Source organism: Miniopterus natalensis, chromosome 9 (genome assembly GCF_054644295.1).
Source record: "Miniopterus natalensis isolate mMinNat1 chromosome 9, mMinNat1.hap1, whole genome shotgun sequence".
NCBI classification, from domain to species: domain Eukaryota; kingdom Metazoa; phylum Chordata; class Mammalia; order Chiroptera; family Miniopteridae; genus Miniopterus; species Miniopterus natalensis.
The window spans coordinates 74,901,870-74,923,500 of NC_142089.1; the positions used below are offsets into that span (position 1 = coordinate 74,901,870).

Genomic DNA, 21,631 nt, shown 5'->3' on the forward strand with positions numbered 1-21,631 from the left:
TAGAATGAGGGCAGTCTTGATAGGGACCATTTCCTGATGGGGTAGCTGTGACAAATGAGATAGTCCGGGCAAAGTCCTCACCACCGACCGTGCTGAGCCAGGACTGCTCACCGAGTGCCTGCTAATAAGATGAGAAACAGGCAGCCTGAGCTGCAGGGGGCAGACGGCCAGCAGGGGCTGAGGTTAACGCAGGGAGGAGGTGGTGGGCATCCGCTGACCCCTGAGAGCCAGGGCAGCATGGCTGCCAACATATGGCCCAGTGAATTTTCTTGCAGGGGCCTCAGGAGGAATTGGTCTCACCCAAACCCCCAGACTCACTTCCCTCCACAGGCTCCAGTCAAATAAACGCCCCAACTCTCTCTCAGTCTGTAGGTGGCTCCTGTCCTCCTTGCCCTGCCTCTTTCCGCTCTTTCCAAAGGAAACTATGAGAGTGACTTCTTGGTTTCTCTCTCTTGTGCCTCCATCAACTCTTCACCGAGGTCCTGATGGTACAAACTTTGTGGTGAATGAATTTATCCAGTTGGGTCTCGAAGGCCAGGGTGTCCGCTTCCCCACCACTCAGCCAGGTCCGGCAAGCCCAGAGCAGAAATAAGCCAGGCCAGCCCGGGGCTCCGAGGAGAGCTCCGGGATGCGCGTGGGAGCCTGTCGTGCTCGGTGCACTCCTAAGCCACAAGGGGCAAGGCTGGGACTTCATCCCGTGTCTGGACTCTTCTTTGTCTACACAGGGACTGACTGTTTACTTGGCTGCTTTCTGGTTTGCCACCTCAGGTCCCTGCATGGTGGGTTTCCCCTCTGAGGTGCCTCACCTCACAGAGGGCAGGGGTTTTGCCCAGAGTGGGCACAGAGTGATGCCAACAGAGGAAGGACTCAGCTTCTTAGTGATTCAGGTGAAGGGGTGGGGGGGGGGACTTTCGACGGACACAGCTGGGCAGAGTAATTAGACCTCAGGGTAGAACATGAAATGCCGAGTGGGCCAAAGCCAGGTAGCACATCCTGGAAGGAGCAATCTAAGCCGCCTGTCCCCAGTGTGCTGATGGCTTTGGAATTTTGTGCACCCTCTGGGGGAGGCGTCTGTGAATCACTGTGGACGCTTTAACGAAGCGCAACCTCAATGCTGCGCAACATTGAGCGGCAGCCCACAGTGAGCATGGCCATGAGGGCTCCCTGAGGAGGGAGGGGACGGGCTCGGTCGCTGGCCTCACCTTGAAAAAGATCAGTTCAGTCGCCTCGTTATAGGAAGATCACAATGGAAATGGAAACACCTGTTAAAGAAAGGGAATTGCAGCTCTTATTAGAGTTGTGAAAGGTGTTTCAGTGAAAGGCCTCTCTCCTGGAGGAAAGCACTACCCTGGGTGTTTTTGCTGGAGGGGACGTAGTCAGCTTTGGTCATCGGGTGAAAGAACTGTGCCCATCTTTTGGCCTGACCCTTCCAGAATGCATCCCCCACAGTGGGGGGTGATGTCCATCTAATTTATTTTTGTTTGTTTTGCCAGCATGTAGCAGGGCGCAGGGCATAGAACAAGAACTCAATAAATGGAATTAGTTGAAAAATTTTTTTAAATGTTTATTTAGCTAAATAAATGTCATTTAATTCATTCAACAAACACCATTGTGCACTAATATGTCCGAATATCTAGATGCTAAGGATTCAGAGAGAAATTAATCAGGAGTCATTCAGTGATTGTGGCTGAGACAAACACGGCTAGAACGCTCCATAAAACGTACAAGGCCGGCTGTCCTGTGAGCCAGGAGACACGGAGACGCGGGCAAAGGGCTTCCATCCCAAGCCCAGGGAGCAGGGGAGAGGCTGCCACGTGCTGAGATGAGACGCCAAAGCTCAACCAGTTGGGAAGAGCAGCAGGAAGGGACGAGCCTCATAGGGGCTGCAGCTGCTGAACACTGAAACACTCTCACCCTCCTGATCCAGCCCCGCCGCTCCTTCCAGTGCAACAGCGAGGACGCCGAGCTCTGTGCCTGGCCTCCCGAAGGGGCTGCTTCCTCCAGGCCGCGGTCCTCACCAGGAGGGGGTGCAGTTAACAGTGCTTGGGGCGGGGATGGGCCACTATTACCCCTGTTCCCCCGCTCCCCCTGCTTCTCTGCCCTCTAGGAGCTGTGCTGGTCTAGGTTCTGACTCCTTTGAGATAAACTCTCCCATCCCTGTCTTTGTTTTAGAGGGTCCAGTAGTCAACAGGGTTCCAGATTCTCTCCTGGAGCCAACAGCTTTCTAGACCCTGTGACTCCTTTTTGCCCAGCTTCCAACCCCCTTCCTCATGTTCCCCTTTTCGTCCTGCGCATGTTCCAGAGAAAGGTGTTCATCTCCGGGGAAGCATGTGCTGGTTATGTCCTCAGGACGTGATCACAGGGGGCTGAGCAGCATGTGTCCCCCAAGGCCCCTAAGCTGCCCCGTCTCCCCGTCAGAGTTCAGCTGATTGGCCAACTGGCAGATGTAGAAACCAGCCTAACTCAGAGCTTTAAACACCTTGTATTAATAAATGAGCATTATAAAAATGGTCAGTGCTGAAGCAATTAGCAAGGGCCTTTATGTCCTTTATTGCCTCTTCATTTGAAATTAGGTTTCATTAAACTGGCTTTTTCAATTTAATCTTTTAAAATAATTGGGGACTAGCGAATTTGTATTCATCAGTTTCCGCTCACAGTTTCAACAATCTGAGAACTAGCCAGTGATCCAAGTGGAAAGGAATCACAGTTTTGTTTTGATTTTCCTCGGGGTATCATGGGAAACACCAAATCAAGTCAAACCTAATTTTTTCCCTCCCTTCCTCTCTCTGCGGTGAAAAGCCATGGGATTGACTCTGCCACAGATTAGCTGCGTCATTTGGGGCAAGTTACTTGATTTCTCTGGGCCTTAATTCTCTCAGATGTAAATGTATAAATGTATGAGTTCGGTTTTAATGAGCTATAGTGTCACTTCCAGCTCTAAGTGACCTTATTATTTATTTTTTAAGTAATTTTCCCTGTTCTTCCAGCCAGTAGTCAGCAGGTTCTGCCACTTGCTTTGTTCGAGAACCTGCTCAGCCGCACAGGGCCCGGCTGTGACCGGCTTACTCAGGGTTAGCTGCTGCATTGCAAATTGGCTTCGCATCAGTCCCAGAAAGGGAGAAAACAAAACAAAACAAACAGAAATGAAACATACCACAGAAAATTTCTATAATTGTTGGCTGGCCTCAACAGGTCTGGCTCTTTAAAAAAAAAGTTCCAACTTCCTTTACTACCTTTTACAAAAAGTATAACTGCTATTGTTTTGTTTTGTTTTGTTTTGTTTTTTCAGTCCAAATACAAAAGTTTCTGTGCTGCTATGGATAGTACTGAATCTGTAAACAAAGTTCTTTCAAAGCAAGTTCTAGAACAGAATTTAAGCAGCTTTCATACCTGGGTGGCAGCCCTGGGTTTAATACAGCCACCAATTCCAATTCTCATTGCAGTCTCTGCACTTGGCATGGTGGTTTGCATGTTGTGGGCGTGTCTTTGAAATTTAGACTAATCTACCTTGTGCATTGTTTGAGATGTTCAGAGTGCTCCAATTAGTTGAACTTTTATATTGTTCTATTATCCTAAGTTTTAATCACTGTATGTGAAATAATTATTTAAAAATGAATCCCAAATTTTTAAAAAGTAGGAAAAAAATTCTAAACATAGACCAAACTACTTCAAGATCCCTAAGGGTTTGTAAAATTATCTTACGATGCATCCAAGTTACCAATTCTGAACAGCTACCAAAGATATCTAATTTCTTTCTTTTAAATCTGTTGTATTGATTTTAGAGAGAAAGAGGAAGGGGATGAGAGAGAGAGAATATTATTTTCAAATAGACCATCTTGTTAACCACATTACTGTCAGCCAAATTGTTTTTGAGAAAATCACTTAGAGCTCGATCACGAGAGCTGTCATTAGAGAACTGAGAATGCGCATTGTGAACCCACACCAGAGTCTTTAAGAAAAGACTGAAAAGGCATTATCACCCTCAAAGAATCAAAATAGCTCATGCCTATGAAATACCTTTTTTTGGTACCAGATCCTGATCTTAGTGGGTGACATGTACTAACTCATCTAGTCCTTTTAACAGACTATTAAGGTAGTTACTGTTATTGTCTCCATCATAGATGAAGAAACTGAGGCACAGTAACTTAACCCTGGTCCCCAGGAAGAAAGTGACAGAACCTAAGTTACAAACCTAAGACAGCTCACCATAGAGCTTACTTTAAAAAACCAAAAAACCTTTATTGAAATATAATTCACATATTAGTAATTATAAAATAGTGTTGATGTTTTTATAATATAGAAAGATGTAATCTGTATTACAATAACCAGTAAAAAAGGCCGAGGGAGAGGAACAAAGTTTTTGTATGTTATTAAAATTAAGTTGCTATTAATCTGAACTATATTGTTTTAAATTACGATGTTAATTGTAATCCCCAGGGAAACTACTAAGATTAAAACTGAAAAACATGTAGTAAAAAGAAACAGAAAAAAATTAAAATGTTGTACTAGAAAGTACCTGTTTACACAAAATAAGGAACAGAGAAAGAAAAAAGACCAGTGATAGCAGAATTGCAGATGTAAATCCTATTTATCAGTAATATCAGTAATTACGTTAAATGTTAATGGATCAAAATTTAAGATTTGTTTTATGGCCAAACTTACCCATTTGCACTTGAGAATAGTGTGTATTTTGCTATTTGGAGGTAGTGTGTTCTATCGATAACCATTATGTTTAGTTGATTTATTATATTGTTATAGTTTCCTATTTCCTTGCTAATTTTCTACCTGTTCGTTCTATCCACTATTGCAAGTGCAGCATTAAAGTCTCAAACTTATATTTGTTGAATTGTTTTTGTTGTTTGTTTTTATTGAAGTAAAATTGGCGTATATCATTGTATTAGTTTCAGGTGTATAACATAATGATTCAATATTTGTATATATTACAAAATGATTGCCACACTAAATTTAGAACATCCATCACCATACAGAGTTATAAAATATTTTGTGGGTAATGAGGACATTTAAGATCTACTCTCTCAGCAAGTTTTAAATATCAATAGCGTATTACTAACCATAGTCAGCACGCTATACATTACAACCCATGACTTACTTGTTTTATAACTCGGAGTCTGTACCTTTTGACTCCCTTCACCCATTTCATCCAACCCACATATACTGCCTCTGGTTGAATTGTTGAATTGTCTCTTTCACTCTTTAATTCTGTCAGTTTTACCTTCATGTATGTTGGGACTCTGTTAGTAGATGCACATGTGTTGACTATTGTTATGTCTTCCTGATAGCATTATTCTTTTATCAGTATAAAATGTCCTTCTTTGTTTCTACTAACAATATTTGTCATAAAGTCTGTTTTTTTCTGATATAAATATAGCCACTCCAGCTATCTTCTGGCTGTATTTACATGCTATATATTTTTCATCTTTTTTACTTTCAACCTACTTGTATCTTTGAATGTAAAGTGTATCTCTTGTACACAGTATATATAGTTAAATCATGTTTTGTTATCTATCTTGCCAGTCTCTGCCTTTTGATTGAAGTGTTTAGTCTATTAACATTCATGTAATTACTAATAAATAGGATTTATGTCTGCCATTTTGCTATTTGCTTTTTATATGTACTATGCCCTTTTTTCTTCCTCCAATTCTCCATTATTTTCTTATTTTGTGTAAAATATATATTTTTAGTATATCATTTTAATTATTTTTTCTGTTTCTTTTTACTGTATATTTTTCAGGTTTTATCTTAGGGGTTTCCCTGGGGATTACAATTAACACAGAAACTTAAAACAATCAAGTTCAGATTAATACCAACTTAATTTCAATAGCATACCATAACTTTGTTCCATTCCCCCTGCCCTTTGTGCTGTTGTAATACAGATGACATCTTTCTACATTATAAACCCATCAGTACAATTTTATAATTATTGCTTTAAAAATATATATATATATGTCTTTATTGATTTCAGAGAAAGGGAGGGAGAGGGAGAGAGAGAGAAAGAAACATCAGTGAAGAGAGAGAGTCATTGATTGGCTGCCTCCTGCACGCCTCCTGCTGGGGATCAAGCCCACAACCTGGGGGAGGGGCCCTGACCAGGAATCAAACCGCAATCTCCTGGATCCTAGGTCAATGCTCAACCACTAAGCCATTCCAGTCAGGCTAATTATTGCTTTATGAAGTTATGTTAAAAATTAGAGAGGAGAAAAATTACAAACAAATATACATTTATACTGTGTTTTCTATTTCTCTGTGTAGTTATCTTTACCTTTTCTCTTGAAGGACAGTATTTCAAGATATACAATTATTGGTTAACAATTTCTCTTTCAGCAGTTTGAATACATCTTACCACTGGTTTCTAGGTTTTATGGTTTCTGACGAGAACTTAGTTTTAAACTTATTGTTGCTCCCTTGTACATAATATATCACTTTCCTCGTGCTGTCTTCAAGATTTTCTTTTTGTCTTCAGTTTTTGGCAGTTTGGCTATGAAATGTTTAGTTGTATATATTTTTGAGTTTATCATGTTTGGAATTTTTAACTTCTCAGGTGTATATATTAATGTCTGTAATAAAATTTTGAAAGTTTTCAGCTATTCTTTCTGCTCCTTTCTCTTTCCTTCAGGGAGACACATTTTAAGTATGTTGGTACACTTGATAGTGTCCCATTTCTGACTTGGACTGTTCATATTTCTTCATATGTTTTCTTCTGTTATTCAGATTGGATCATTTTAATGGACTTTAACTTCACTAATTTCTTTTCTTCTTTCTGCCTACTAAACCTGCGTTTGAGACCCTCTGGTACAAGACGTCTAGAAAAACTTTATATGAGCTATCAACCTTGAATTTTATACTCATTGACAGCTTTATAATGCAAAACAGTAGCTTTGGTAGCTACAAAGACTGATTATATTTTTTAAACACTTTCTTCATTAACTGTAGATAAACTTGGCCAAAATTTATTACAAAAGTTTTTTACACATTAGTGTTATCCAAACTAACACTCTCAAAATCCAACCTTTTCTTCATTTTCATGTGGATTATCAATTCCTAATTTCTATGCCAGAGAGAGTAGTAAAGAAAGACAGAGTCTTATTTTCAAAATGAATTCAGCAGAGGGAACCTAGCAGAGTTACAAAGGAGTTTCTACTAAGTAGTGATGGCAAATGAGACTTATGTGAATGAGTGGCACCTACATCCTGAGTATTTTGGGGGGGGGGGTTATTTTTTTATTTTTTTGCCTTACTTAGTTTTATCCTGGCTCTTTCATTTTCTGGTGCCAGAGTGAAAAAATAAAACAGATAATCAAAATAGGGGAGCTATTAAAGCGGGGGTTAAAAATAAATCTACATGATTATCCCTCAATTTTTTAAAAATCCCTAATAAAGCTGCTGTATAATTCTCTTAATAAATATTCAAGAAATCCTGGACACTTAAGAAGAGAGTGGAAAGGCTATACACGCAAGGCTAAGGAAAGACACACTCCCAGCTAACTTTGAAAATGGAAAGAAACTTAAGTACTATCAGACTGTACATGTAATTCAACATATCTGGACTGGCATTTATCCTGTATGCTGTGGTAGGACTTCACTGGCTAAGAGTGAGAGTCCTTTCTGACTGGTTGCAGCTTCCATTTGGTTCATGTCTGTGTCTGGGAAATCATTAATTATTTTGGTTATCACGCCTACTCTAAGTGCACCTCACAGTTTCATTTTGGAAGTTACAGCACATATTCAAGCCCACCTCCCCCCCACCCATCTTTAATCCCGCGAATGGGGTCTCTCCTGCTACACCAGACTGTGCTTAAACTTTGATTTCCCAATGAGCATTGTAGGACCCCTTTCCTGCATGGGACAAGCAAAGCAAACACCTTATCTTCCCTTTTTTCTTGATAGTCAGATGGTTCCTGCAAGGGGGATTGGCCTGGCCTCCACCTGACTGGGCCTCTGGCCTTTGACTGGCATGACCCCAAGGGACTCTAAATGCCCTGCCTGGTTCCAGCCCTCCAAGAGCCCTGACTGTGAGCAGCGGCACCTTGAACAGCTCACTGACCATGAGTGGTGCTCCCGGCTCGCAGCTCCATCCAGGATTCCTCCGGCATGCCTCCCTTCCTCTGAATAATTCCTTTCTGTTGTCTCACGTCATTACCTTTCCTAACTTAAGAGATTTCTCTTGGTCAAAGCTTTCACTTCCACTTTAGAATGTCTTATTAGACAAGCCTCAGAATCCACCAGCTTGTCCCCACTTCTTTCCAGCAACTCCAACCCCGCCCCAAGCCTGCTGCCACTGGAATGGCCAGGGCTTCACAGTTGCGGGATGTGCTACCATTTCTGTCACCAGTAGCATTGCCTGTATTAGAAGTGGATCGGCAGGTCCAGGGAGGCGGGCTGTGCTCCTTTTCTATGGATACACGAACAATTTGCAAGTTAGATGAGTGCCTCTCTTCCACCCCCTGCCATTGTTTAAATAACAGAATTCAAGCACTTGGTTACCCTTGAAGTGGGTTCGAGGCATTCCTCAGGGCCTTCTCTGGATCTTGTTTGCGCTCTCCCTTGAGCCCTAGCAAAGCTGCAGAAGCAAAGTTACAAGCTCAGATCCTTTTCTTCCCTTTTGGAGACCCCTTTTCCCAGCAGCCTTCCTGGACAGATTGTGGGATGACTTTGTGGAGTATTTGAGCGGTGAGCTAAGTTAAAGGCAGTAAAGGGCCCTTTGCTGCAATCGGCCACTCTATTTTCTTTGAATATATGGCACATGGAGCTCTGAAGCCCTTGTGCTCTCAGCCATGTTCTCCATCACGTCACCCTCCCATGGGCTCTGCAATCTGGGCGTGACCTTAGCCAGCTGTTAGAACCAGGGCAGATTCTGAGCTGTGCTCTACCTTCTTTAAATAAAAAAGAAATTAGTCCTCTTAATGCTTTTTTAAGGGAGTTAACTAGTACATGTTTATTATAAAAATTTCAAACATTACAGAAAAAAAGCACAAAAGTAAGAGTCATGTATTTTCTAACTACTCAACGTTATCAACATTTTATTAAGCATTCTTTAATGTTTCTCTGAATATTGTGTTCATCTTTTACTGCTGCATGACAAATTACCAAAAGCTTAGCAACTTAAAACAACGCAAATTTACTATCAAACAGTTTCTGTGAGTCAGGAGTTTGGTCACAGGTTAGCTGGGTCCTTCGCTCAGGGTCTCAAACGGGACTGTTGTCCATCTGGTGTTCGGGACTCATTCAGGTCCTTGGAAAGACTCAGTTCCTTGCAGCTTTAAAATTCATGTAAGCGGCCATCCTCTTCAAGGCCACAGCATAAGGTCTCTGCTGCTTTGAGTCTCTGGCTCGTTCTGTCTCTGACCTCTAGACTCACATTGAAAGGACTCACCTGATTAAGTCAGGCCCACCTTGGTAATCTCACATTTAATTAACTCAAAGTCAGTAGATTAATTACCTGAATGGCATCTGCAAAACCCTCTTTGCCATGTAAAGTAACATAATTTCAGGAGTGATATCCCATCTTATCCGTAGATTCCAAGGGGAGAAATTTATATAAGAGTGGGGATCATTTAAAATCCTGCCTTTCACACTTATTTACATGCACAATGAATGTATAATATACATTGCATATGGTATCTAACGTGCTTTGAAAACATTAATATGCCATAGACATCTTTTCTGTCTAATAAATACAGATCTGCATTTTTGACTGCTGAATAGCATTCTATTTTGTGTTTCAGATCATTAATCACATATTGGGCACTTGGGCTGTTTCCGATTTTTCCTTCTTACAAATAATGCAAGGATGAGCATTCTCATATACTTGCCATTGCATCGCGTGATTATTTCCTGTGTGCAAATTCCAAGGAAAAAGGTTTACTGAATCAAAGGATAAACTTGGGTTCACTTCTGTGACATACCTCCAAGGGCCCCCAAGCAGTGCATGGTGCTGTTTTTCTAGTGAGGCTCTGCCTTTGGTGAATACTTTCTGGGCTCTTTGTACTGAAACTGCTGAATAATTACCATCCCTTGAAAGGTGCTCGGGAAATCACTGACTGTCGCTGCAGGAAGCGTCAGAAAATAACCTAAAGCAAAAATGTGTTCTTCACATGTCATCTCCATCATTACGCACCCCAAAGTTATCTTCGACTTGGTTAAATAGCTCTCAGTGAAATGGGGGCTTTGTTTGCATTTCGACACTGCTACAAGGCAACAAGGAAAGTAGATCACTTTGAAGGTTTATAAAGTCTATACTTTTTTTTTAACTTTAAAGAGACACTGCATATTTCGATGATACAATGGGAAGTCAAGCTTCAAATGAAGGCTCTGAGAAAATATAAAACTTTGACTCTTAAAAATAAACAAAGGTTTAATTACACCTGCCTTGCTAGGCGATGCCCTCACCTTTTAATCAACCATTACTTTGTGAGCGCCTCCCGAGTCCCAGCTCCGGGCCTGGGAATGTGCTGGTGGACAAGGCAGAGCCCAGAGTGAGCCCCTGCACTCCACACATGCGCGATGAAGCCCCGGATGAGTGCAGAATGGCTACTAAGGATCTAGACAAAGTAGCTGTAAAATAAGAAATGACCTTTCAGGAAGCATGTAGATTTCCCACCCCGGAGAGCAGGGAAATGGAATTTAGAAATGTCTGTAATTATTAGCCTCTTTCATAGGGGAACTTGAAATATAAAAGACAAGTATGTATACCCAGAAATACTAACATCCAGCCAAAAGAGAACCCCCATGGCATGAGTAGCCCAAAATACACTTTCCCTGGCCATTGCTGAGCAGAGAATAGCATGCTGGCAAAAAGCCCCATGGCTTCGGAGGTAGCATCCTCTCCCTCTGCTCATGGCCATCTGGGGGCCCAACCATTGGCTTCGACTAAGACCCAGCCCCACTGGAACCAGTAGGCAGTGGGCGAGGTGGACAGCTCAGAGTTAGTTCTGTCCACTTCTGCCACAAGTTCCTGACCCTCTTATCAAACTCTTATACCCTAAATATACAAATAAGGCCCCTATCATAGGTTTAAGTGGAAGAAATCACAAATAGCTAGTTATATATCATAATGAGAGGATAGTTTTCCCCATCTCCTTGTCATTTGGAAAAAAATATTATCCTCAAGTCAAAGTTTTTATCTGAGATCTTCAATGCAAAGTTTGTTTATCTTGTTCAAGGCTTAACCTTGCCCAAGAGACTTAAATTTCAATGAGGAGATTCTGGAGCCCATTCATCTAGATGGTGTTGTATTGGTGAAAGCCAGGTTGGTGAACATCACACGTTGTGTAGGAAGCAAGACTGTGTCCATGTGGGATTTCAAAGGCTTCATTGCTGTGTTCTCTGGATCTCTCTGCCCGATGGTGCAGCCTTCACTGTTCTAAAGAGAGGCTAGCAGCCATTGTTTATTACTGTGACTTTTCTTGGGGTTCTCAAGTGGAACCAACCTCATGTTCCTGCCCCAGCGCCTCCATACCCTGACCCTGACCTACATCTGCACCTCCCTCCGCTGCAGGCAATGCCTCGCTCCCCACACCTGCCCACGGTGCTGCTCTTGACCACTTGCATTCTTGGTATTAGAGCCTCCTTTTTTCCCATCTCCCTTCCTTCCTTCCTTCCTTCCTTCCTTCCTTCCTTCCTTCCTTCCTTCCTTCCTTCCTTCCTTCCTTCCTTCCCTCCCTCCCTCCCTCCCTCCCTCCCTCCCTCCCTCCCTCCCTCCCTCCCTCCCTCCCTCCCTCCTTCCTTCCTTCCTTCCTTCCTTCCTTCCTTCCTTCCTTCCTTCCTTCCTTCCTTCCTTCCTTCCTTTCTCCTCTCCCAAGGATATTCTTTTATTGATTTTAGAGAGAGAGGAAGGGAGAGAAAGAAAAAGAGAAGCATCGATGTGAGAGAGAAACTTCGATCGGCTACCTTCCCTATGCGCCCCAACCAGGCATTGAACCTGCAACCTGGGTATGTGCCCTGCCCAGGAATCAAACCTGAAAACTTTTGGTTAAGGGACAATGCTCTTTATTCTTTTTTAATTCCCACTCCTTCTTGACAAGCATGACAGTCTCTCCTAATGTAAAAATAATCACAGTAGCCTTCCCTGAGCTGCGTTATTTCTCGCCGTTGCCCTCTCTCCTGTCCTGCCCCTCACAGTCTAGGTCGCTTTGGGTAGAGGAACCTACACGCACCTCTCCCCTTCCCCTCGCTCCCCATCTGCCTCCCGCTACTCTCCTGCTGGTCAGGGAAGATGCCAGGGACCTCCTCCTCATCAAAGCCTGAGTGTCCCAAGTGTCTGTAAAATGCCTCTGGGGTTGCACCTCCTGGGTTGGCCTCGGGCACTCACCCACCCAGCACCACCCCCTTCAACACAAACTTTCCTCCCCCACTCAGTCTTGGTAAACAAACCCTCCTACTCCCTGCAACCTGAAAGTCTTCCTCAACTCACCCGATCCCTCACATCTCCATCAGCCCTCAGCTGAACCCCCCAATGGCTCCTCTCCCTCTCCACCAAGATGACCACCTCTTTAGGGAACAGATTTTTGATCCATTGCAACTATTGCAGTATTTTGGTTGGGGGAGGTGGGTAACTTGGCTCAGTCTCCCATATTGCCTCTTCACACACCTTTCATAAATACAGAATTACAAAGTTAACTTTCCCAAGAATAAAGCCCAAATATTGAATTTGGAATAAAAGGATCTCGCAAACTCATCCTTACCTACATCATAACTCAGTGTTTAAGAGCAGGGACCCTGAAGTTCTATTACCAACTAGCTGTGTGACCTCAGGCAAGGGTCTTAACCCCTCTGTGCTTCAATTTCCTCCTTTGTAAACCGGGGATGATAAATAACAGCCCCCCAATACACCATGTTGGCTGTTTCATGCCCTCACAACTTTGTTCCTGCTCTTTCTGTTGATCTGCTAAACTTCAGGACTCAGATCAAATACCACTTCTGCTGTGACACCTTCACTTATTCCCTGAGAGCTTCTCACTGAGGCTTATTGTGCCCCAGATGAATCTCCATTGTAACATGCAGCATGTCAGTTATTTTTGAAAGTCTGAAAGTTACCATTTTTGAGCACTCATCACATGTCAGGCATAGAGTGCTTTACGTGTAGTATCTTGTCTAAGCCTCACAGCAAACTTATGACATGTTTGAACAAATGGCTTACATGCCTGTTGTTTCTTCTAGATTGCGAGGCTGTTTATGAGCAAAACCCATGTCTTCATCTTTGTTGAATCTCCAGTACCTAGCATGGTGCCTGACATGTAATGGGTACATAGTTAAATAATACGTCTAAATTGAGCTAATCAAAGTTGAGCTGTACTCAAAGAGAGTACATGCATGAATTACTAACGTTGCAGGACATTTAGGGAAAGGATGGGTGGTAGCTGGGTCTCAAATGCATCAGTGCTATAAATAGACTGCGGCGATGACCTCACCCACCATTAAACTGTTATCACTATAGGAATATTTTCTGCAGTGCGGATGGGTTCATGTGCTCATTTGTTTCTGGGCTGTTATATAACTTCAGGTCTTTCCAAGGACATAATACAATTTGTGATGACATTTATTCCATGCTCTTGCCTCCAGGGTCATATGGAAAGTTGTGAAAAGTTTTGCATGACCCTCAGCTCATGGGTTGCCCATCTTTGATAAAGAGTAAAGAGACATTTGCCCTGAGAACTTTTCCTTCTTGTTGAACAAAAAATGGAAATTTTCCACAAATTATAGACAATTATAATCAGGAGTTAATGTTATAGTCTCCATGGCAATGATCTAAACCCATAAACACAGGCATTTCATTGCTTAATTGTTACAAGGGATATGCTTTTTATAAATCTAATACATATAAATATAAAAGAAATTCAAAGAAGTTCGTATTTTGCTTTTAATTAACTTTTCTTTCCTATCCACTTAGCATGTAGTAAGTTCTGTTTCATTAGGCAGCAGAGAATGGTTAAGATCAGAACTGTTTAATGTGCTGATTAGAATATCTCTGGAGGGCCTTGAAGCTGATGTTAGCAGAAGAGCAATGGCCAGCCATGTGAATGTCCCTAGGAGGACCAATGGGAATGAATCTGCCCCACAAACTCAAGCCTAGGGCCCCAGGATATCTCTGGGGGTCATCAATTTACTTTAACCCATTCCCACAATAAGTAGATGGCATATCCTCAGGATCTGGGGTCACTTTCTTATGTTTTGGAGCATTGGATGTTATGGGATGTTTAGTCTCACTGAGTGGTGTTTTCCAAGGAACTACCACTGCTGGAATGAAGCCTGGATGACGAGGCCCGATCTTCCTGTTGGATTTGGAGGCTGGCAAGCCGTGGACAGCACCCCCCAGGAAAACAGTGACGGTAACCTGCATCCCCCTCCAGGGAACTGTTGAACTGCCCACCTTCACTCGGCCTTTGTGATGGCACTTGCGTGGGAAACGCTCCCGGTGGGAACCCACAGCAGGAGCGTGCTCCCTGTGCTCACGCCCAGTATTAACCACCTGCCAATCAGGCTTAACTTCAGTTCAATGGTTGGGTTTACCTTGATTGTTTTATAACTTTTAGAGAAACAGCAGGAAGCTTAACATATATCATTCACCTACTCCTGCTTCGATAAGCAGTTTTGAAGACAGGATAAAAGTGCCTGTGTGCACATTTCAATAGGCTGTAAACCATGCTCCACCCGCCACGGCACAGGGTGGTGAGAAATAAGGCAGCAGGGGGAGTGAAGGGCTCAGAACACTGGTGTTTCCCCAGAGCTAACCTCTTTTGATATTGTGAGATTTCTTCCAGAACTTGGGTATGTGGGTATTTGTTGTCTGACTTACAAAGTCTGCTAAGCAATGACCAGCAGCTATGACCTCATCGGGATTTCTAGAAAATTCCATTATAAGCCTCCAATAATCTTTAAATGATGATAAAGGCAGTGGCCTGGGGACGTTAGGCTTATTTCCTCGGGTGCTGATAGAAGATATCGTTGTGTGTGTCTATGCACATAGACACACACTCATTGAGCATTTACAAAGAGAATCTTAGTGGAATCTAAAGAAGAAAGTTCAACACTTTCTGGTGTTTCGGATTATACAGGGTGGGCAAAAGTAGGTGTACAGCTGTTCGCATGGAGACTACAATAATTAATAATAATAATACCAAAACAAACCCCGTGTTTCACGTACTCACAACTGTGGACCTGCTTTTGCCCACCCTATGTCTTGAGGAGACTTCAGAGGTGACTAATGGTGGTAAGTGTCTTATTAACTGGAGGTAGCTGGTTAAAATGTAAAAATTTTGGAAAAGTAAACGTGGGCCTATTGACTTCCTCAGTGCACACTGGGCACTGCCCAGTGTGGCTAGTGTCCAAGTTATCCAGTTAAACTTGACGTGTTCTTTTTCCTTTCTTTTCTTTTTTATTGAATTTATTGGGGTGACACTGGTTAACAAAATTATACAGGTTTCAGGGGCTCAAATGTCCAAAACACAAAATATACAACAACGCAGCCACCAAGGACACATCACCATTCCAACATGCCAGACGCCAGCTGTAAGAGCATAAACGCTCCGTTGGCCAACAGTCCGGCACCCACACTCAAGCGCATGTCTGTAGGTAGGAGGATAGACGGGAATAGTGACGCCGGCATTGTTTTCATGGCCTCCGTCCTGATTGCACACCTTGCCCACCTGCCCCCTCTGGCATGGACAGCCTTTGGGCTAAATCAATGACCAACCTGAGGGACACTTGCCTCTGCAGAGCCACCTCAGTGCTACGGCCTATCCTGTGTCTGTGTCTGGACAGACGTGAAGACATAAACTCACACGCTCTCCTCTGTGTGACGCAGGGATGTACCGGTGCGGCCCGGCCTCTGTCCAGGCCATCAAGCACGGCCACGTTTGCTTCCAGTTTGATGCGCCCTTCGTCTTTGCAGAGGTGAGTGGAAAGCTGGCGAAAGTGCTGCTCTCTTCCCCTGCCTCTTACACCTCAAAGAGTAGGGTCCCGAGCTGTTACTCTTGAACTTCCCTGGACGTGGCCCTGTGCTTTGTAATCACAGTTAACTGGACATCAGTCCAACCTCCAGGCCCTCAATTCTAAATGCAGCTCTAAACCAACATTTTTCTTTCCTAGATGTTTTGAGATTTTTTTTCCCCTCAAAAGAAATTGCTTTACTAACCACCACACCCTCCAACTAGAATGAATAACTATTATTGATATGCGAGGCCTGTGTCCTTAAGCAGCTTGATTCTTGTTGGAGGCGGGAGACACAAACACATCGAAAGTTAAATAACAATCACACAAGAGATGCTATGGGACTGTCAAGTGAGCTACGTAGGTGATAAATGATCTGCATTTATACAAATAGATTCATTCCCTGAGAAATATGGGCTGGGAACTGAAGTAGGACAGCAAAGACGGTAAGACCACGTCTAGGGTGGGAGGGTGACACAGGGACAGACAGGAAGGTCACCTCCGTGATAGCCACAGGGAGACTAGCAGACTGTTGCTGGAGCATCTGGAAGGAGCGTCTAGTGCTCCCTGCAGGGGTTAGTGCTCTAGCTGAGTCTTGAGAGGTGATCAGCAGTTACTCAGGCCAAGGGGCTAAGAAGGAAGCCAGAGGGAGAAAAGAATTTCAGGCAGAGAGGACGACTTGAGAATCCAAACGGTGCATGGGGAACATTAAAACCCATCTCTGCACGCTCACAGAAACTGCTGCACCAGCAGGTGTCAGAGGTGACAGCTGAAGGAACTAAACGTAAGGAACTTAGGTCCCGAGAAGCAGGCGCTTCACCTTGTCACGGAGCCTCCATGGGGACAGACATGAGATTTGTGGAGCACGGACTTGATGGGAATGCCGCTGGGGTGGGGGACCAGCTGGGAGGCTGTGACATCACTCCACCCCGGGGAGGACTGGACAAACCGCAACTGGGGCGAAGGAGGCGGCGGGATTGGAAACCGTCTAGGAAGTACAGGAAGCATAAATATTTAGACAGCAAAATCAGAAATGTGAAACACACCAAACGAGCAGCATTTCTTCCACCGCACCTCCCATTGCAGTTTCTAGAGCCCTGGGAGAACAGGCGTACCGTGTTTGGTATTTTACTCCCTCCATTTCCCTTTGGGATTTGAAGATTTATCCAAACCTCCCAGCTGCCATCTATCTAATAGTTTCTGACACCACGAGAAGCTCTCAATAGGAAATCACTCTGAAATTCACAAGCCTTGTTTTTATATTTTTATCATGCTTTACTGTGGCAAAGACGGGGAGGGGAAGGAACCTCCCTCCAAGAGCTGATTGCCTGATAGCTGCTAACGCAAATGCTTTCGCTGTTACTAAATCTAGAGCGGGTGTCATGAATGTCATCGGGGTTGCAGGTTATAATTACGCCTCGCACCGCTGCGGACGCGTCTGACAGTGTAACGGTTTGCTGCTCTGGTCCAGGGCTGAGTCATTTCTAAGAGGTGTTGGAGGTGTTGGAAAGGGCTGAGGAATCTTTTCTCAGGGGTACCTAAGTCAGGAGCCCGAGGGGAGTGCTCCATGACTCAGGCTTTGGGCCGCACGCCCCCCTCACGGTCCCCTGATGGCTGAGCAAGCTCGCCTCCCCCCTGCCAGGCCCGTCAGCTGGGGCCTGCCTCTGCCTGTCACCCAGCTTGTCACTGGCTTGGTCATGCCTTACTCATTTCCGGGCCAGAGCAAGCGTCATGTTTGCTGACTGTTTTTGCTCTTCTCTGGACCTTGATCTTCTTTAGGGAAAGCAGAACCCCAAATATGAGGGGGCACGCATGGAAGGCACCTTACCTCTGTTCTTTTCCCGTTCCCCTCCGTTTTGGAAATTTATCCTTAGCATTTACAGATTCCTTTCGGGGCTTAAAACTTATTTCCCTCCCCTGCCCCCCTCTGGTGCCCTCAGTGCTGGGGTGAGTTCGTCAGTTCTGATGGGACATCTGCCTTTTCTCTCCCCAACTAGTGGTGCCCTCGGCGTCCAGAGAGGGGAGAAGGGAGCAGAACAGTCTTAAGAGCCTGGAGTCATCTTCCGAATTCCCATGTTCACGAGGCTCGAGGGAGTAGCTGCTTCTCTTCTAGCAAAGCTTCTTCTCATTGGATCTGTTGTCTCCTTCACATGATCCCACTCCAAACTCTCTCTCTCACACACAAACACACACACACACACATGCATGCAAGCACACACATGCACACACATGCACGCCCACACTCTTGCCTTCCCTCCCTGGCACTGAGCTGGCCTTTGCAGCAGTAATTTACTGACTGACTCCTCAGGGCCACAGTAGCCAACCCACTGCCCCAGAGCTGCTCCTTCCCTAGCTCTGGGCTGTCCGTTCTGTGTACAGGCTGTGAGGCTGCTTCTCTGCAGATTCTTTATTCTTAATCCAAAGTTGTTTATTTTGCCAAGACTTGTTAGATGCAGCCCACTTTTTGGCATCTTCTATTCTGATCTAAAGTAATTCTTCCATTCATTCGAATAACATAAACCTTGGAGATCATCTTGGCTTCGCTCTTTCTAAGCTTCCCCAGGCATTTTGCCAGAAATACCTTTAAAAACTGTCAGTCATCAACCCTGCCTGTGATCTTCATCATTACCCTCTGAGATCTGGACAGCTCTGAGTCCTGTGAAGTTGCCTGCCTGCTAATTCATCTCCCTCCTCCTCTCTTACCCTCTTTCCTATCCATTCTCCACAAATCAGCCAGAATTATCTTTTAAAATGTTAATTAAAACGTGTCACTACCCTGCCTCCAACCATTTAATAGATTCCCCTCATCCTTAAAATAAAATTGAACATAAATCTTTACAAGATTTGATGTGACCTGGCCCTTGGCTTCCCCCTCACCACCATCCCTTGCTCATTTCTCTCCAGCCACACTGACCTCCTTACTCTTCTAGAAACATCCAAACACGCTCTTGTTTCAGTCTTCACACATGCTGATCCTTTTGCTCTCAAGCTCTTCCCCTACTGTATGTTACGGGCATGTTCTGTTTCCTCACTGTATGTTCTGTTCCCTCACTGCGTCCTGGTCTCTGTCCAGGTCCCCTCCTCGGAGTGGCCTTCACTCAGCCCACCCCGGCCTAAAACATCATAGTCCGCTCTGGGCCCTGTTGTCTCTATCCCTCTGTCCTGCCTTCGTTGATGACTCCCCTCCCGGGATTCTCACTGCTGGAGGCAGGCCCTGGCACGTGGTAGTCATGAACAAATACTTGCTGAATGAATGAATGAATGAATGAATGAATGAATGAATGAATGAATGGGCCAAGCAAGCGCGCAAACAAGGGCTGGCGCCGAGCACACTGTAAGCGCGGTACCTCAGAGAGATGGGGCCAGATGGCACCCGGGCCTGGCGCGTGGCCAGCGGCAGGTGGCAGGAAGGGTGAGCGCAGGTGCATTGACGGCAGCTGGGCCGGGGAGGCTGGTGGACAGGCAGGTACCCACTGCCTCAGGATGTCCCCCAAGGACCACTGCTTTCCGGGCACAGCTACGTCTCAGGCAGTTATCTCCATTTGGGAACAAATGAACAAAGTCAACTGTCCTGGGTTCTGAAGAAAGGGTCCATCCTTCGTGTAGCTTCTGGCAGCAGTGGACATAGGTTTCCACTCCATGGGCATGGTTAGAGGTTTGCAGAGAGGCCCCCGTAGCCTTCTACCCCAACCCCTCTTTGCTGAGCCCCGGGGGCCGAGGCTGGGGAGGGAGTGCCTGTGCCTGACCCAGAGGCAAGCTGTGGTGTGCTAGAAACAGCACCAGGTTTCAGGCTGGGAGGCCAGGCTCCCAATGACCATGGTCCCTTCAAATGCGGAGGAAGGACTAGCTGATCACTAGGGCGCCCTTCCATTCCAAAGAAATTGGCCTTAAACGTGGAGTTTTCACAAGTAGTACAGATCTACCTACCAGCCTTGCAAGGATAGAATTACTTAATCCAGAGGCATTCAGCAACTTGCTCAAAGTTACACAGCCTGGGTTCGATATTTGTTCCAGCGTCCCCTGCGTGTACTATTCTACCGCAGACATGCAAATGGTCTTGGGTGGGGCCCTATCACTGCTGCTTTTTTAAGCCCCTCGGTGACCCTCCCTTGCAAGGTGGAGAACCACTACCCTAGAGGCTGAAACTGGTTGCTGGTGTCATGCTGATTAGATGGAATATGTCCCCTTCACCCCAACCCCAACATACAGATGCGAACCTCTGCGGTCGCCACAAGGGACGGTGCTGTTGGGCCGCCTGCAGTTTTCAGTCTCCGCTACATAAATTCCCTAGCTGTGCTCAAGGGGAGACAGGGATTTAGCCCCTTTCATATTTCGCCCCTTCTACCTGGTAACTGTGAGCTGTTAATTGAGAGGATATTTATCACTATTGTTGCTGGAATTTGCAAGTGGAGGAGGGAGCTTTTTGTGCTGGCTTGGCCTCCAGAGGAGAAGGTGACATTCTCAGGAAGCTCCTTTAAAGGTTACTTAACTTGCTTTTTTTTTTCGAAATGGCAAATATCCCTTAGGTGTCTGCTCTATCTATTGTCCTGATGCCTGATTTCACATTTCAGGGTCATTATCTGTGTCCCCTCAGAAATCTGAGTCCCAGGCATGGCACATGTCCCCGGGCATGGTGGTGTCCTGGGCCCAGGGGTGCTGTGGGCGAGGCCCGTGCTATGAAGGTCAGGGAACGTGCTGTGGCCGGTTCTGGGTGAGAGGCAGGGAGCAGGCATGAGCAGCCCAGGGCCTGCCCTTCTCTCTACCAGCTCTCAGCCAGGTGTCCACAAACACCCTGCTGACCTTCGGAGACTTGGGGCCTCATCTGTAAAATGGAAATAAGAACACATACCTCACAGGGTTGTTGTGAGGTTTAAATGAAACAATTTTTAAATGTCCCTGAAACATTGTGGGTATTTACTAAATGCTGGCTACTTACTTTCTCTGTAATACAATCAGATTTTATGTAAATTCAAAACATTTTGTGAGAAAATAGACTTTAAACGTCTTTAACCTCAGCTTTAAAAGTGACAGATCATCAGTTTTCCCCATTAGATTTTTCTCCGTTTTGAAATGTACAAGCCACGCTCACCTAGATGCTGTCTCACTCAGTCCCAAAAATTGTTCTGCAAAATTGGTCACAGAGGATAAGGTAACTTGTTAAAAGTTTATATGCAAGATCAGAAGCCAAGTGTCCTACAGCTAAAAGTCTTCAGGACGCTGAGAGACTGGGCCCTCAGCCTGTAACAGCCACCCTTCTCGCCATTGTTTGGCTTTAATTATTTTTAGCCTTAGTGGGGGGTATAGTTGATCATTTAAATTGCACATGTTTCATGTATGTGTCTGTGATACCATCACCACAACCAAGGTACTTCACACATCCGTCATCTCCAAAAATGTCCTATGTTCTTTTGAGAATTTTGTGTTTGTCTGGTTTTTGGTATGAACACTTAACATGTGGTCTTATTTCAACTTGGCTATTGCTTCCTAGCCCCCCAACCTGTCCCACTCCGCCCCAGGTGTCCCCCTGGTATTTCAGACGTTCCCTTGAAAGCTACTTATTGCACTACTGTATTGCAGGAGTTCTCAGGCTTGCTGTCCCATAGAATTACCTGGGGCCTTTTTTAAAAAGATGGCAGATTTATGGTCCCATCCAAGACATCCTTGACGAGACATCTATTTTTTAAGTT

At 44.7% G+C, this 21,631-nt stretch overlaps 1 protein-coding gene across 1 annotated transcript in view; it reads left to right on the forward strand.

The window, feature by feature from the left end:
* Positions 1-21,631, forward strand: part of F13A1 (coagulation factor XIII A chain) — a 155,781-nt gene that overhangs the window by 96,240 nt on the left and 37,910 nt on the right. The window contains exons 8-9 of the mRNA XM_016221094.2: positions 14,241-14,344; positions 15,820-15,908. Of these exons, the coding sequence (XP_016076580.2) occupies positions 14,241-14,344; positions 15,820-15,908 (193 nt within the window). The remainder of the gene's footprint in view (positions 1-14,240; positions 14,345-15,819; positions 15,909-21,631) is intronic.